The sequence below is a fragment of the Phoxinus phoxinus genome, assembly GCF_949152265.1.
Source record: "Phoxinus phoxinus genome assembly, chromosome: 17".
Taxonomy (NCBI): Eukaryota; Metazoa; Chordata; class Actinopteri; order Cypriniformes; family Leuciscidae; genus Phoxinus; species Phoxinus phoxinus.
Window position 1 is genome coordinate 31,651,558 of NC_136892.1, and position 18,099 is coordinate 31,669,656.

Here is an 18,099-nt window from a genome sequence, read left to right on the forward strand (position 1 = left end):
TTATTTGGCTCATTGGAAGCATGTACAGGTTGAATAGGAGTGGCGCAAGAATTGAGCCTTGAGGAACTCCGCATGTCATGGATGTCCACTCAGACGGATGGTCTCCTATACTCACATAATAACCTCTCGCTTCTAAGTATGACCTGAACCATTTTAGGACTATCCCAGAAAGCCCCACCCAGTTTTCCAGCCTGTCAAGAAGTACGCTGTGATCGACAGTGTCAAATGCAGCACTGAGGTCGAGTAGTACCAGCACTGATAATTTGCCTGTATCAGTATTTAAGCGAATATCGTTTATTATCTTAATGAGTGCTGTCTCTTTGTCTCATCTGTCTCATCACACATTTCTAGTAATCTTAAAAACTTTGATTTGCCTAACTGGCTCATGTGTGTTTAATGTGGGTTGGATCTTCACTGACCAGCGCTGAGTTTCCCAAAACCTTTATGAGCTTTAGATGATTTTAGAGAACATGGCCATCTGTGGACTTTAAGATCAGCATAGCTCACGATGGTTTTTAATCTATGACAAACTATATCTTAAGGTAGAGCAACTCAAATATCAGCCGGGTGAGTTGGAATTTGAAGTTAAAACTTAAATCATGAATAGTTTTTAAATGACTACTTGAGCGAACATTTGCACCTGAAGAATTGCGAGTGATTGTAAGTGTGATGATCATCTGCTAAATGAGCAACAACGACCACAATTCACTCCTTCAGTCAGTGAAGCTCCCACAGCCGTTCATGAGAGTTTAAATTCTGGGAATATTCCCATCTTCCCACAGGAGAAGAAGAAGCAAGCAGGAGGAATTACTCCAGGAGAAACTACGGACATACTATTGTAAAGATGGAGATTAAGGAAGAACCCTGCAGAATAAAAGATGAAGATACAGAGGAACAAATAGGTTGGTGTTTTCCTTCATTCTCTTTAATGACTGATGAGGAACATTAAGATGAAAACTGACATATAACTATACATCTAAAACTAGATACTAGTAGACTCAGAAGTAAATTAGATTAGTGCTAAATGAAGAATGAACTTTATTTGTTTCTCATTTGTCCTTTTTTAATTGAATTTAATATGTTGATTTCAGACCTGATGGAAGTGAATGAAGGCAAACACCATTATTTCTCAAGTGAAGATGGAAAACTGACATATACAAATGAAGACAAACCTCTGTTTCCAAAACCTAATTTCAAAAATGAAGATGGAAATGCAGTCGTTTCAAAGACTGAAGAGAATTTAACACAAAAACAAGCTGGAAAATCTGGAGTCAAAGAATCTTTCATCTGCACTGAGTGTGGAAAGAGTTGCAAATATAAATCACACCTTAAAATACACATGAGAACTCACACTGGAGAGAAGCCTCATACATGCACTCAGTGTGGAAAGAGTTTTTTTGATAAAGGAGACCTAAATAGACACATGAGGATTCACACTGGAGAAAAACCATTCACCTGCTCTGAATGTGGAAAGAGTTTCATACGTACAGGATACCTAAATGTACACATGAGAATTCACACTGGAGAAAAACCATTCACATGCACTCAGTGTGGAAAGAGTTTCATTCAGAAAAGATCTCTCAATGATCATCTGCTCTCTCACTCTGGAGTGAGATCGTTCAGCTGTGATCAGTGTGAGAAAACATTTGTTTCTTCAGCAAACTTAAGAACACACCGTAAAGTTCATGCTGGTGTGAAGCCTCACATTTGTTCTTTTTGTGGAAACAGTTTTACACTACTGCAACAGTTAAAAGTGCATGAGCATATTCATACTGGTGTGAGAGCTCATGTGTGCTCGGACTGTGGGAAGAGCTACATTACATCCAGCCGCTTAAAAACACACCAGGGAATTCATACTGGAGAGAAACTGTACAAGTGCTCTTCGTGTGGAAAGAGTTTCACTCGGTCATCTATACTAAGAACTCATGAAAAAAAGCATTGCCAGAAGTTTTCTAAGTGAGAAAAATTCACTTTTACATCCATGATTTACAAATATTATACTTACAAATAATTTGCCATTCAAATATTTACAATTTAGTGATTTAATCTAGGGCTGCCCTCGTTTTAAATATGTTTATAGTCGACTATTCGTCGTTCATTTTGGCGATTATTTGAGTAATTGCTATTAGTATTATTATACAATTGCTATTAATAAGCCAAATCATAATAATGAGCCTTGTAATTGCCTATACATAGCCTAATCAAAAGTAATGGCAAAACTCCTTGCACCAAACGATAATCATAATCTAACAAAATCCCAGAGCGATAATAAGTGAATATGTGATGCAATCTCGCTTTGGCTGGGTTTTCTTGTTCTCTGTTTTTTTCCTATGTGAACGTGTCCTGTTTTGTGCCATAAATAATCCTTTGGAGATGAATCGTCTGTCTAGAGGATGCAATTAAATGTGCACAAATGGCGAGCTGACTAGTGCCCATGGACCGGTTTCCCCTTTGAACCATAATTTGAAACCATCAACTGGTAGGATATTTCCAATTTTCTTTTGTTTTTTGGACTCAAAGGACTTTGATTCGTGGATTTGATTGATTTTTGCTTCTGAAATGGAGAGACTTTGCTTTTTGTACTTGAACTGATCGAGAGAAGTTTGAACAACTCTTTAAACTGAATCTTTGATTCACAAACTTTGTTCAACTGAATGAATTTATCTTTCCCGCATTTCCAACTCATATTGTTGAACATACTGTTTACTATTGAAAGAAAAGTTGGTTTATTGGAAAGAATTCTGAATTGCATTGTGTGTTGAGTCAAATCCAATAAATGATTACATTTCTCTTTGTACATTTTGGTTATTGAATGTATTATTTTGTTTTATTATTGTAAGTTACTTGGGTCAAGGTGAAAGAAACTATTGGTTTTGAGAGTTTTCTTTCTTCACAAATTGTATGAAACTGTGGAACTTCATCAAATTGAATCGAAACTTTTAGGCTGTTGAATCATCCATTCTAAAAGAAACATGAGTCGAGTCGAGTCAGTTTTGATTTACTGACTGTTAGCAATTGGTCATATTTGTCATTCATCTTTCTGAAACAAACCACGAAGAGAACTATTTTCTTTATCATTATAATTTTCTCTTTGAATCAGAACAAAATTGCGTCGACTGGTCACTCACCTGTTGCATCATTCCTCTCTCCAGTAGACGTTCCTGGTTTCTGATTCAACTAGGCCCTACCGAATATCATAACTGGGTGTTGCACGTCAAGTCACGTTGCGCATTACATACTACACATTCATTCTCAGTTTCATTATCATGAACTTTCAGTTATTTTCACAAGTTTCCCGTTTCCCTTTGTTCTGTTTTCCCGCCACTCGTTTGTCTCCTTGGTTACCATTATTATGAGTTCTGTGTTTCAGCTGTGTTTTATTATCTCGTTTGTGTGTGTTTTATAAGTTTTACCCTCACAGTCACTCTTTGTCCGGTCCCCTTCTATGTTAGAGGTTGTGTTTTGTTTGCCAGCCTTTTTGGACTGCCTTCGAAGTGGATTATTAAAAACTCTTGACACTTGATCATCCTCTTCTTGTTCTTCCTTCAACTGTGTGTGACAATTTCTTGTCAGTTTCAAATGACGTATTGGGCTACTTGTGATGTAAGACCAAAAACGACTGAGTATTTTATGTTAAATGCAAGTGATCGCGCTGGTGCCTTTTGCCATATTGGTTTCTGCATTATCTATGTGAATGTTAAAATCTCCAGCAATAGCAAAACAGTCAAACTCAGAGGAAATTGTTGATAACAGTTCTGTAAAGTCCTCAGCAAAGACTGGAGAGTATTTTGAGGCCTGTAAACAATGATTAGTAAAATGCGTGGAGCACCTTTTAACACAATACCCTGATATTCGAAAGACGGGTAATTACCAAAAGATATTTGCTTACATGGATAGACATCTTTAAAAAGAGCAGCTACACCCCCACCTCTCCTACCCGCTCTGCAGACACTCATAAATGTAAAGTTAGGAGGGGATGTTTCATTGAGGACAGTTGCACTGCAGTTGTCATCTAGCCAAGTTTCATTTAGAAACATAAAATCCAGGTTGTATGTAGGTAGTCGTTGAGTAGAAGTGATTCATTTTTAAGTGAGCGGATGTTTAAAAGTGCGAACTTAACAGTCTTACTTTATGTCCCTAGAGCAATCTTAGTTTGGCGTGTAATAGGCACCAGATTAGATGGGTTTGCTGTACGGCTTTTGAAGGCTTTAGACTTTCTACCATGTAATCGAAAAGCAATAGAGAAAGATACAGGCACACAGGGTTCCCGCTTGTTCTGTAAACATTTGAGAAAGTTACTGTTATCATAGCGGGGACCCGACACATATCACTGAGAGCTGGTATCAGTTGTTTTTGGTTCACCTCGAGCAGAAGGAGGAGGGTGTGGGCCCTGGTGTTGGGGCCGAAGAGCTCTCACAGGGGGAGGGCGAGCGGGGCCCGCAGGCTTTGGTGGTTGCGGGGCTTGACGTTTTTTGGTTGATATCTGGGGGCTTGCAAAAGAGTACCCATATAATCTTTAATCAAATACGTTATCTTTCCCTCCCCCCTCGAAACGACTTCTCTTCTCTACTTGTCATGTGCTTTGGCGTGAGGGCGTGGCAACTCCCCTCGAGCCGTTACTCTGCTATGAGCGAGAGATGGAGAGGAGGAGCGCTAAATTAAAACCCTGCCCTCTGTTCAATATCCTTTCACTTGGAAATATGTCACAACACTGGAGAAAAGTCGTTTGTAACTTCCGGTTCACGGGGACTTTAATAAAAGACAAGCAGGTATTATTGAAGTATTTTATAGCATAGATAAAAAAATGAGAAAATATCTTGAGCTTGTGTTCACCACAGACCTTTTTTCCTAAAAAACAATCCTATTCAGGATCCTCTGTATCTGCAGAACTCTGTTCTTATTCATTTTTCAAATGTAATTATACAAATCCACAGAAGCACAAAGTGAAGACAGACACAAACCAATAGGTTTAATGCACCTTACAGGTTTCTTTTATTTATTTTTAAAAACAATATACAAGTTATATATTGTAAAGAACTTTCCCCAGAACCCCTAAAATTATGTACAATTATGAGAACATGTTAAATAATGTGCACAATGCTAGTGAAATATTTTCATACTGAAGATCAACCAGCTGAAGATCCTCCATGATGGAAAAGTGCTTAGCACCATCTGCCCCAAATTTCTAGTAATCTTGAAGACTTTGATTAACTGGTTCATGTGTGTTTAATGTGGGTTGGATCTTCACTGACCAGCGCTGAGTCTCCCAAAACCTTCATGAGCTTTAGATGATTTTAGAGAACATGGCCGTCTGTGGACTTTAAGATCAGCATAGCTCACGATGGTTTTTAATCTATGACAAACTATATCTCAAGGTAGAGCAACTCAAATACCAGCCAGTGAGTTGGAATTTGAAGTTAAAACTTAAATCATGAATAATTTTTAAATGACTACTTGAGCGAACATTTGCACCTGGATAATCTAGAGTGATTGTAAGTGTGATGATCATCTGCTAAATGAGCAACAACGACCACAATTCACTCCTTCAGTCAGTGAAGCTCCCACAGCCGTTCATGAGAGTTTAAATGCTGGGAATATTCCCATCTTCCCACAGGAGAAGAAGAAGCAAGCAGGAGGAATTACTCCAGGAGAAACTACGGACATACTATTGTAAAGATGGAGATTAAGGAAGAACCCTGCAGAATAAAAGATGAAGATACAGAGGAACAAATAGGTTGGTGTTTTCCTTCATTCTCTTTAATGACTGATGAGGAACATTAAGATGAAATCTGACATATGACAATACATATAATACTTGATACTAATAGACTCAGTAGTAAACTTTGTGCTATAGAATTACATCTTCATTTTTCCTTTTTAACTGTAATTTAATGTTCATTTTAGACCTGATGGAAGTGAATGAAGACAAATACCATCATTTCACAAATGAAGATGGAAAACTGACATATAAAAATGAAGACAAACCTCTGTTACAAAAAACTCTTTTTAAAAATGAAGATGGAAATGCAGTCGTTTCAAAGACTGAAGAGAATTTCACACAAAAACAAGCTGGAAAATCTGGAGTCAAAGGATCTTTCACCTGCTCTGAGTGTGGAAAGAGTTACAGTCAAAGAGGAAATCTTAATCTACACATGAGAATTCACACTGGAGAAAAACCGTTCACCTGCTCTCAGTGTGGAAAGAGTTTTACTCAGAAAAATAATCTCAATGATCACCTGCGCCTTCACTCTGGAGTGAGACCATTCAGCTGTGATCAGTGTGAGAAAACATTTGTTTCTTCATCAAACTTAAGAAAACACCTTAAAGTTCATGCTGGTGTGAAGCCTCACTTTTGTTCTTTTTGTGGAAAGAGTTTTTTACAACTGCAATCTTTAGAATTGCATCAGAGAATTCATACTGGTGTGAGACCTTATGTGTGCTTTGACTGTGGGAAGAGCTTCATTACATCCAGCAACTTAAAATTACACCAGAGAGTTCACACTGGAGAGAAACCGTTCAAGTGTTCACACTGTGGAAAGAGTTTCTCTCAGTCAGGAACCTTGAAAGTTCATGAGAGAGTTCACACTGGAGAGAAGTCGCATCAGTGCTCTTCATGTGGGAAGAGTTTCACCCTATTATCTAATCTACAGCGACATAAGAAAAAGCATTGTCGAATTTCTAATGAGCAAAATTCATGTTCAGATCCATTAGCAAATAATACACTTAAAAATAAATAATTTGACCTTCAGAAAAGCTGGATAATTAGCCAAAATGTGTAGTGAAGTTTGATTGTTTGACAAGTGGAACCTTTGGGGAAAGTCAAAATAATAGTTCAGAAAACTAGCGTGCTGCCATAAAGCGATTTGTGAAGAGATGTGTTTTGTTTCTTTGTGGAGTTTAATTATTTTCGTTAATTTTGCATATGTGGCATTTGTGTAACAGTAGCAACATTACTCTAATAAATCATAATCCATATTTCAAACTGGTTTTATCTGTTTATACGTGATGCATTAAATATTGAAGTATTGCACATTGTGAAAATGTAAGGAATAAAAATGAATAAAACTTGTGATTTATTTAGGTATAATGAATAGATTTAATTTAGTTTCCATTAAATCAAGGGTTTTAACATTGTATTCAGCATTGCTAATGAACCAATAGTAGTAACAACTTATTCTTTATACAAAAATGGCACCAGATATATTTTCAATGTAAATTTTAAGAGGCGATTCCTCTCATAATATGGACTCAGACAAACACATCACTGAGAGAAGATGAAACTGCTCAGGAAAAGTTCATGTGTCTGTGATTCAGCAGTGACTTGTTTTACAGCTGCCATCAAGTAGGCTAAGAAAGAAGGTTTCATGTTACTTAAGTTCTTACACTGTTTATACCTTGTATTTTGACAAACAATTTAAAAAAAGAAATAAAATGGAACTTGTGTTTAAGCTGATTTTGTGTTGTCTCGATCCTCTGAATAACTTGCATGAGCTTCTATGTATGTAGTTATGGCAATAGTTTGGCAGCGCCACAGATGTTAGATGACGCCATTTGCTCTCATTTCAACCATGTGATCTTGTTGAATCCATCATGATTCATAAACAAGTAGGTATGCTACTGATTCAATTCACTGTGTTTATCAGACTGTGAGTACATTCATTTTATTTTTATTGGGAAAAATCTAAAATCGGACAACTAATGCTTTAAGCTCGGACAGAACAGGAGTTTTACATCGTCATATCACTGAAGAACTGTTGCTTTGTCTTTACTTTGACAACATCTCAAAAACCATAAAAAATCTTTCTCCATTTATAGCTGCTTTAAAATATGCAGCGTTTTAAGACATTTGTTTACATATTTATTAGGATTACCCTAAATCTAAATGATTCTAAAGAGTCTATTAACTTTTATTAATAAAAAAAAAACAGTAGGCTAGTGTGGGTATCGAATCTTGAATCCAAATGTATTACTTTTTTTTTGAGGGAGGGAGGGAGGGAGGGAGGGGGGGGGGTGTAGATAGATAGACTATTCCATAACTTTTCTAAATAACTATATTTATTTATACTAGTAGAATTAGGTACTGCTCCTTTAAGGCGGAACGCACTCTCATTGGATGAGTGGCCAGTCGGTATGAGGAGCGCGAGCTGTGATCATCGCATGTAAAGCCTGTTTTATATTTCTGTTGCTCTTACCCTGTTTTATTTATATTCAGTAACGCAGTTGTTACTGGAGTATTTTGCAAACTGTCCCGTGTGTGTGTGGGATCGACGACGCTGATATCCACTGTGGAATATCAGATACGTGAGTGTTTGTTTACACTTTACAACCATTTAGGCAAGCCCTCTGTGTAAAGCGTTACAACATCTCTACATGATATGAGACTCAATCTTATTCTCACTGTAAATAAAATATGGAGCTTTGCAGCGGACATAAAGTTTGATTCACGTTAGAAAAATGCGGCGCCAAATTTAAAATATAATTTGATCATACGTTCATTTTAAAAAATAAAAAACATGTCTCTGGCCCTTGCGTTTTTTCTTCTTCACTGACCGCGTCTCGTTTTTAACATAATGTCTCTTAACTGATTGAAAGATAAACAGCGCATTCTTATATGAGTGTTGGGGAAATGCATTACAAGTAACTTGAGTTACGTAATCAGATTACTTTTTCAAGTAACTAGTAAATTAACGCATTACTTTTAAAATTTACAACAAAATATCTGAGTTACTTTTTTAAATAAGTAATGCAAGTTACTTTGTTTTCCCATTTATTGACTGACAGTTCACGTGTGTGTGTGTGTGTGTGTGTGTGTGTGTGTGTGTGTGTGTGTGTGTGTGTGTGTGTGTGTGTGTGAGAGAGAGAGAGAGAGAGAACATGTTTATTGTAGTTCTAAACTAAATGTGAGCATTTACTCCTCTCACTTGCACAAAAATAATCAATATTCCTCAAAATGAATAAAATCAGTGAAATGCTGAATCGGAATACTATGCAAACCTCCAATAACTAAATATGTTAAATAAAACATAATTTTTTATGCCAATGTACTTGCTTCTGACCTTCGATGATTCAGTTAAATAAGCAAAAATAACTATAGATAGATAGAAAGGTTTGCTTGTGCTTTCCTCTACTGTACACATGTCCTTCAGTCTGAGGATTATTATTTCACTTTTGCTGTGAAAGGGTCTTTACATTTACCCAAAAATATAACTTTTGTGTTATAAAAAAACAAGCCCAGCCCAGGTGGGAAAAGTAACGCAAAAGTAACGTAACACATTACTTTTCTAAAAAAGTAACTAAGTAATGCAATTAGTTACTTTTTAAGGAGTAACGCAATATTGTAATGCATTACTTCTAAAAGCAACTTTCCCCAACACTGCTTATATCAGTGTTGTTATTGTGTTAGTAATCTTGAAGACTTTGATTAACTGGCTCAGGTGTGTTTAATGTGGGTTGGATTTTCACTGACCACCGCTGAGTTTCCCAAAACCTTCATGAGCTTTAGTTGACGATGACAAACTATAACTCAAGGTATAGCAACTCAAATACCAGCCAGGTGAGTTGGAAGTTGAAGTTAAAACTTAAATCGTGATAGCTTTAAATGACTACTTGAGCAAACATTTGCACCTGAAGAATTGCGAGTGATTGTAAGTGTGATGATCATCTGCTAAATGAGCAACAACGACCACAATTCACTCCTTCAGTCAGTGAAGCTCCCACAGCCGTTCATGAGAGTTTAAATGCTGGGAATATTCCCATCTTCCCACAGGAGAAGAAGAAGCAAGCAGGAGGAATTACTCCAGGAGAAACTACGGACATACTATTGTAAAGATGGAGATTAAGGAAGAACCCTGCAGAATAAAAGATGAAGATACAGAGCAACAAATAGGTTGGTGTTTTCCTTCATTCTCTTTAATGACTGATGAGGAACATTAAGATGAAAACTGACATATAACAATAATATTTAAAACTAGTTACTATTTAACTAGATCTGTGCTACATTAAGAATTAACTTTTGTTTCTCATTTGTCCTTTTTAAATTGAATATGTTGATTTTAGACCTGATGGAAGTGGATGAAGACAAACATTATTTCACAAATGAAGATGGAAATGCAGTCGTTTCAAAGACTGAAGGGAATTTCACACAAAAGCAAGCTGGAAAATCTGGAGTCAAAGGATCTTTCACCTGCTGTGAGTGTGGAAAGAGTTTCAAGCAGAAAGGAAACCTTAAAGTACACATGAGAATTCACACTGGAGAAAAACTGTTCACTTGCTCTCAGTGTGGAAAGAGTTTCAAGCTGAAAAGATCTCTCAAATATCATCTGCTTAACCACTCTGGAGTGAGATCGTTCAGCTGTGATCAGTGTGAGAAAACATTTGTTGTGGAATCAAACTTAAGATCACACCTTAAAGTTCACACTGCTGTGAAGCCTCACTTTTGTTCTTTTTGTGGAAAGAGTTTTTCACATCTTGCATCTTTAAAAGTGCATGAGCGTATTCATACTGGTGTGAGACCTTATGTGTGCTCTGACTGTGGAAAGAGCTTTATTATATCCGGCCACTTAAAATCACACCAGAGAGTTCACACTGGAGAGAAACCGCAACTGGAGAGAAACCGTACCAGTGCTCTTCATGTGGGAAGAGTTTCAGCCAATTATCTCATCTACAGCGACATAAGAATAAGTATTGCCTGAAGTCGTCTAATGAGCAAAGTTCATGTTCAGATCCATTACTTACAAATAATACACTTACAAATAACTGATTTGACAATCACATTAATAATAAAAAGCTGGATAATTTGCAAAAAATTGTGTTGAAGTTTGATTGTTTGACTAGTGGAACCTTTGGGGAAAGTCAAAATAATAGTTCATAGAAAACTAGTGCTGCCATAAAACGATTTGTGAAGGGATGTGTTTTGTTTATTTGTGGAGTTTAATTATTTGGATTAATTGTGCAATTGTGAGGCGTTTGTGTAACAATAGCAACAATAGTCTATTAAATAATAATCCATATTTCAAACAACTTGTTTTATCATTTAGACATGCATTAAATATTGAAGACTTTTTTGCATTGAAATCTCTCTGCACAATGTGAAAAATTAACAAAATGTAATCACACACACACATATATATATATATATATATATATATATATATATATATATATATATATATATATATATCATACTCGTTTATATATAATCATACTTGTATATATCGAAGCCTCGTTTATTGAAATCACGTGTATCAGTTTGATACATGCTCTGAACCATTGATTCAAAACAAAAGATTTGTAAAAGTTTCAAAGCTTCATGAAGCAGTGTTTTGAAAGTGCCATCACTACTTTTAGCCTGTTTATTATATTTACCCTTTTTGTGGCTTGGTTAAAAATGAAAAATTATGTGATTAGGCTACTCACGATAAAAACCTTATGTTTTTAATAAATTTTATAATGTCATAATTTCACATTTAATCTCCAAATGAATGTAGAAACAAAGACAGTATATTTTAAATATTTGTCTAAAAGGTAGGAAATGTACAGAAATTTAATAAAGTTAGCCTATCAAACAGTTTGCACTGCATAAATGTGAAATTATACATAGATGAATCCTTATTAAAGTTACAAATGTTCTTTAGTCAAGAGCAGTGAGTGTTTTTCTCTGTTCCCTTTGTTCTGTGATTAACTTTACTGACAGACAGCTTTATCTGGCTATACTGTCATTTAAAACTAGGCTATTTAACTCATTTAAGAGTGCTCAGTCTGCTCTTGTGAGGATACTCGACAAAACGGACATTTTTGCAGAATTGCGTGTGTTAGTTCGGTCAACTTCAAGCCGAAAGAGAACTCGATTCTGGCGCTCAATTTGTCTTTGCGTAAATGGTTTAAAAGCATTTGCAATAATAAAAGCGCATCATATAATGTAACGCCAGCCAAAGGATGACAGAATGGATGCTGCGTTAATTACTCCTCCCATTTCTACCAGTGATCGCTTTATTCAATTTCCCGCGTCGATCTGCGCACGTCAACAGCGCTACTGAGTTGTAGGTTGTCAGGTTGAGCTCACAAATGGGTTGAAATGTGTATGATGTGTGTATTGCGCGAGTAGGGTGGGTTTCATACAAGATCTGGCAACTGGGCAACCTTGGAATAATACATTGATGTGATTATTGATGTAACGACGTTTGGGAACAAATCACGGGAGTTTCATGGGAGAAAGGACAAAACGGGAGGGGGGCGGGAGATGGGTGTGAAATACGGGAGACTCCCGGGGAAAACGGGAGTGTTGACCGCTATGAACGGGACGCAACCGCCGCGGAGTAACCGAATCACTCTACATAGACATAAACAGAAAGAAGTAGCTAGCTCCGGCTAAGAAAAAGAAAAAGAAGTAGCTCCGGCTACAATGTTCTTCCGCAAAAACCAGTAGTATATTCCTGCACAACCGGAGGCTGCAGTTTTAGGACCCCAGTTTTAGGACCGCAGTTTTAGGACCCTAGTTTTTTGTGACAGCGCCACCTACCGAACTGGATGATATAGCGGCGGGTGCTGTTTCAGGACCGCAGTTCTAGGATCCAGGTGGTTTAGTTTGTACATAGTATCAAGATCCACCTTGATCCTAAGTCTCATTAGAAAATATATATATATATTAACAAATAAGATTATGGAATAGAATAGCTCCTGCAGCAGGTGGATTAGAGCAAGTAGCATCAAGCTACACGACACAATTTAAAAGATTAATATTAAACTTTTACTTAAAGCTCACTTTAAACCACCATCGAGTAAGATAGGATATTTGTACCATATTCCGGTCGCGGTTTAAAATGGTTTTAAGTCATAAAAAGATGTTGAAATATGGTATAATAAAGCAATTTATATGCAGCTAATGGCTATACTTGCTTGGCAATACTGTAAACATTCTTAATTCATATGAAAATACCCAAAATTGCACGAAAATCACACACAAACCACATATACTCGAAATCGTGCATTTATTAGCTTCTTGTTTCAGGTGAAGAGATGTGTCTTAGCTTTGTTATCACGGATAACAGGACCGCGTCATGCAGAAGGGCAGGATTATTGTCACGTTGAACCACGTGAGATGATTGACAGCTGTACAGCGAATGAGACTTGCGTACATTACTGACGCAAATCAGGAAGAGGAGACCCAGATCTCTCTGTGTTCGCTGTTTATCATAAACACTATCGAGTCTTAAATCTTTCTAATGATGCTCAGTTTGTCCAGATAAAATAAGTAAGAGTGTGATGTTTTAACGAGTAATGAATGTTGAACAACAATCTGTTGTGATCAACAATGTGATCTTTTATCTTTGCCGCGAAAGGGGTTAAATTTGTGTTTTTGGTAATCCAGTTCTGTAGGTGGCGCTGTCACATTAAACTAGGGTCCTAAAACTGCGGTCCTAAAACTGGGGTCCTGAAACTGCAGCCTCCCGTTGTGCAGGAATACCCTTCTCGCAAAAACGCGTTACTTTTTGTTTATTAAGCGCCACAAATTACATAGTGCATTAACGGATTTAATTCAGTGTTTATCAAACTGTGAGGACTGTGATTTTAAGTCAAGTCAAGTTGCAGAGCTGCTCGGGAAGAACTGGAGTTTTTGAGGTAAATCTTCTTAACTCTCACATTTTTATTAATAGTTACCATCTAACTTTAAAATGTAGTCCAAATGTACATTAAAATCAACAACATCTGTAATACTCGACAGTTCGGAGTCATAGGCTAATCGAGTTGCAAACTCCTTATTCGAAGTTTCAATATTTATCCCAAATCCCAAAACATATTTGGGGAGATAGATAGTGTTTGTATAATCTCAAACAAGATAACAGATCTGATCTTGGTTGTCGTATCAATTATAATCTATGAATGTTAGATAGTTTAATATGGTTTCCGCCAGTAGAGGCGCTCGAGCAACCGAAGCAATGACACACACCCGAGTCTAGGAGAAGAAGAAGAAGAGGGAACACAAAGCATAAACATGAGAAGTGGAACACAACCGTTTATTCTGCTCTAAATCTGCTGTTTTTCAAACTGTGAGTACATTTATTTTATCATTGATTAGGAGAAATCTAAATCCAAACGACTAAACGAGTCAGTTAATTTAGTGATTCATCGAAATTAACTAACTGATCTTTGGTCATTACGCCCGTGATGTGAAACGTAAACTCGTTACTGACTCTTTTTCAATTTATTTGAAATTTGTGAGGATTATGAGGACTATTTCATTTTATTCCCACGCAAAACTCTCAAAGATATTCGCGTTCCCAGTCACGCTAATCATGTTGTGAGCTCGGACAGACACGGTCCCGCTGGCAGGGCTTCAGAGATCCGTGCGTTAATGGGGCGTTTCATAGTGTTTGAACATGGACTCAAACATAAAGAAATGCGGTCAGTGCTTAACTCAAGGAGTTTAGTGAAGTTGGAAATATAGGCCTGTTCACATAGGCTATTCGAAGTTGCTGGATATTCATGATATTTGTTAAAACACAAACGACACATATTTACAATCACAGTAACATAGACAACGAGCTACAACCCAATTTTCCTCAACTTGCTTTATAATATAAATTTGTCTCTAACCCGGCTATTAAGAGACGGGCGGGCTGCAAAGTGCAAAACCCTTCTACACATTAATATTATTAAACATAGGCTATTAAATAGCTTCACTGTGACACACTGTAACGTTACTGTCACCAAATTCAGTTCACACATCACTGCTCTCCTGTTGGTTGGTTATACTACAATACTTAGTTTGATAAAATCCATCATCTTTATGATCATTTATTATGAAACAAAATCAACAACTTCACCCTTTTTAGAAAACAAAAAATGCAATAACTTCACACTGTTATACAGTGTAATGCCATCAAATGCAGTAAGCAAATATATCGTTTTTAACTATTGTTAGCTGCGTACGGGACTAATATAATTTGTGTAAAGAATAGCCCTACTTATTTTTTTATGTGGAATTATGAATTATATTATAATTATTTGTATTGGATTTATAATGCATGGAAACACGTCACGGATCTTTCCCGCTGCTTAGCCTCTCAGTCCCACCAAGGATTTTTACTGTGTGATAAAACACGGTACAACAACGGTTCATATGCTCATTGTCCCCAAATTATGACCAGAAATGGATAAATATATTAAGCCTACTGTTTAAAACAAATAAAAACCAATGTAGGAGATGGGTATTATGAGCAAACAGCAGGAAACTGTATATGTGTGCAGTATACCTATTCTGATTTTAAGCTTGTGTATAGCAACCCCGATCACATGTGTAGCGTTCATGTTTAAACTACATTCAGATTCATCATTCGGATTAATTCAGTCCGATTGAAACAAAAGCATCTAATATGCATCTCTAACTAAGCAACCAGCTAAAGGAGGGGCGAATACACTGTGACCTGACCCAATCACAATTCTTTGTATGCATATATTCTCTCTCTCTGTATTCGTGTTGGCAAAAGCACTGACTTCGGTACCAAGTCGGTACTGAAGTGAAAAAAGTGTGACGCTTTGAGCAGAATCGTAAACACCTCGGAATGGCGCCGGCAATATTCATGCACTCATCAAATATGTCTGTGATTGGCTACAATGATCAGCGCTTCAAAAACATGTTGTAAATATACATCAATAACGCTCTTCAGCGAGCGCTTGCACAGATACACACGGGAGCGTTTGAAAGCAGTAGACGGTGGGCCGAGGGGAGATTTCGTGTTTTCGGACGATCTGTGGTGATGGATAACCCAGTTTTTTATATGTAACTGCTACGCTTTTCAACAAAGCAAATAAAAATTGTTGCCACTCACATACTTTGCACATAACTATAATAGGGCTGTCACTTTTTATTCGATATTCGGAATAGATATTCGAATATATTCGAATACATAGGCTGGTATTTGATATCCGTTCGAATTTGATTTTTCTCAAAAGTGACAGCCCTAAACTATAATATCGGTAACTTTCTCCAAATTATTTGCCCGGCGAATAGAGCAAGCAGCTACGTGTGGGGTCCGACCTTCATGACGTATTTGTTGCCTTCATCCAATAGCGTGCGTGGAAAACTGTCGGTGTTGATGACGCGGTTGTCAACAAACTAGCGCGTTTCGCGCCCAGGAAAAATTTAACTTGTTAACTAACTATACTTATGCTACATATCCAGTTTGACACAAAATGTGAATGTAGGGGGAACGTTGTCCATTCTTACCGTTTTTATTTTATGTAACCATCTTTTGTCATAAAATCGTCCCCTTGGAATTATAAGGTTCTGTCTGACATTTTTGTAAAAATTAAGTTATTCACATATTCTTATTCTGTGACCACTTCTTTACATTATGTGATGTTTTTTAAGTTGTGTACATTTTGAACTTTTTATTTAGAAAAAAAAAAAAAAGGTTCTTTCTACACAGTCGAATGGAATGCAAAAACTTTAAAGCTCAATATCTCAAAACCAATCAGAATGCAGATAGAACCTTATAATTCCAAGGTGGCAATATGTCCTGTCAGTTCTTTGTAATCTTTAATAAATACACCGTTCTGATTTCACACATTTGATATATGGTATTGCTTGGAAAACACGTCATAAAAATGAGCCAGACAATTCTCCCTTTTCCCGCTTTTTCATGTTTATTAGTGATCGACCGATTTATCGGTTTACCGATATTTTTACCGATTTTTAAGCATTTTCCCATAATCGGGTATCGGTTTTGTAATATCGGATTCACCGATAGACGGCGCCATCTTGTGGGCGTTTTGATAATTTCGCCATTGCAGCACCGCGTCTGAGGAGAGACGAGACAACAACAACTGCGTGCACAGCACAGGTAAAGTAGGTTATATGTAGGCCTACTACTACATGCCCCATTGACTCCAATGTTAAATGGGTCCATGGCCAATTCTATTATAGTCAAAAACTCGAGAGAGGAACCATTGTCAAAAAAAGTTGTCCACCACTCTTGTTCATCCAAAACAAACTACAATATAGACTCAAGGTGTTAAATACCGGAATTATCCTTTAAAACAACATTCCTTCTGATGTTCATTCATGTTTATTTGATGCTATAAATGAACTAGAAGGAAGAGATGATCGGTTCACGAGCGGCTTTAACTGAGGCGACACAGCGATCTGACACACACATTAAAGAGACACAAAACTGTATTTAAGCAAAATTCTAGTCGTGTTTGCCGCGTGTTCACAACCGGTCAAACAAATATGTTTTCTGGGAACGTTCCCAGCAGGTTATTTTTTAGTTTTATTTTATAAACCATGTAAACTAATTAAAACGTTGCAGATTATAAACTATATTATGCTCGGACACGCTCTGTCTCTCTCGCGAACTGTCGAGCGTGCTCTCGGACACACTCTGCTCTCTCGAGCACTGACGACGTTCGCTTCGCTTTTGTCCAGTCCGGCGCCTCGAAACACACACACACACACACACACACACACACACACACACACACACACACACACACACCAGAGAAAAAAGTTTGCAGTTCCTATGGCGGAGAGAGAGCCCAATCGGATGAAAACCGCTTCAGTGAACTCTTATAGTAACAGCGCATTTTATTGTCAGTAACGGTAACTGCGTTGTAACGGAGGAAACAGAAATTAGTTTGATTACTCGTACTGAAAAAAATAACGCTGTTAGTAACGCTGTTTATTTATAACGGCGTTATTCCCATCACTGTTCCTCTGTTTCTCTGACTGAAAATATAACTGTAGCCTACTGGGAGTCGAGAGAGTGCTACAGCTCCTCGGGTCGTATTTTTGATGGCATATTTGTAGAAAATATCATTCTTTCTAAATGTGATGTAAATATGTAACTATTCTTCTTTCTTTTTTGAAATAGATGGTAAACCACTTTTCTGTGTGACTACTTCCGGTGCTACTGGCCAGAGGCTATTAGCCCGACACGGCCCGTTTAAAGCCCTGGCTCGCACTGGCCCGACAGTGGAAACGCGGCTAATGCCTAAAACTAGCGCGACGATTAAGTGATGCACCATCTTGACAGGATTGAAAACGTGGGAAATAATGAGCTTCCAGATGCGGCAGACAAGCTGTGTGCATGTCACAAAATT

At 37.2% G+C, this 18,099-nt stretch overlaps 2 protein-coding genes and 1 long non-coding RNA gene across 4 annotated transcripts in view; all 3 read left to right on the top strand.

Annotated features, from left to right (window-relative positions):
- Window positions 1–772: 772 nt before the first annotated feature.
- On the top strand, window positions 773–2,664 carry LOC306984775 (uncharacterized protein). Its single transcript, XM_079586467.1, has 2 exons — window positions 773–902; window positions 1,092–2,664. Exons 1-2 carry the CDS (start codon window positions 845–847, stop codon window positions 1,958–1,960), a joined length of 927 nt encoding a protein of 308 aa, XP_079442593.1. The 5' UTR covers window positions 773–844; the 3' UTR covers window positions 1,961–2,664.
- Window positions 2,665–8,090: 5,426 nt separating this feature from the next.
- LOC306984790 lies at window positions 8,091–11,070 on the top strand. Its single transcript, XR_013794627.1, has 3 exons — window positions 8,091–8,301; window positions 9,767–9,886; window positions 10,057–11,070. It is a non-coding gene; the product is annotated as an uncharacterized lncRNA (long non-coding RNA).
- A 2,850-nt stretch (window positions 11,071–13,920) lies between these two features.
- LOC306984773 (uncharacterized protein) overlaps window positions 13,921–18,099 on the top strand; it is a 57,596-nt gene continuing 53,417 nt past the window's right edge. The window contains exon 1 of one of the 2 annotated variants that reach the window (XR_013794612.1): window positions 13,921–14,045. The gene's annotated coding sequence lies outside the window, so the exon portion shown is untranslated. The remainder of the gene's footprint in view (window positions 14,046–18,099) is intronic. The other variant, XM_079586464.1, reaches the window with a different exon arrangement.

Coding starts and splice junctions, on each gene's coding strand:
- LOC306984775 (XM_079586467.1), top strand. CDS start 845: ATGGAGATTAAGGAAGAACCCTGCAGAATAAAAGATGAAGATACAGAG. Junction 903..1,091: donor AGATACAGAGGAACAAATAG/GTTGGTGTTTTC, acceptor TGTTGATTTCAG/ACCTGATGGAAGTGAATGAA.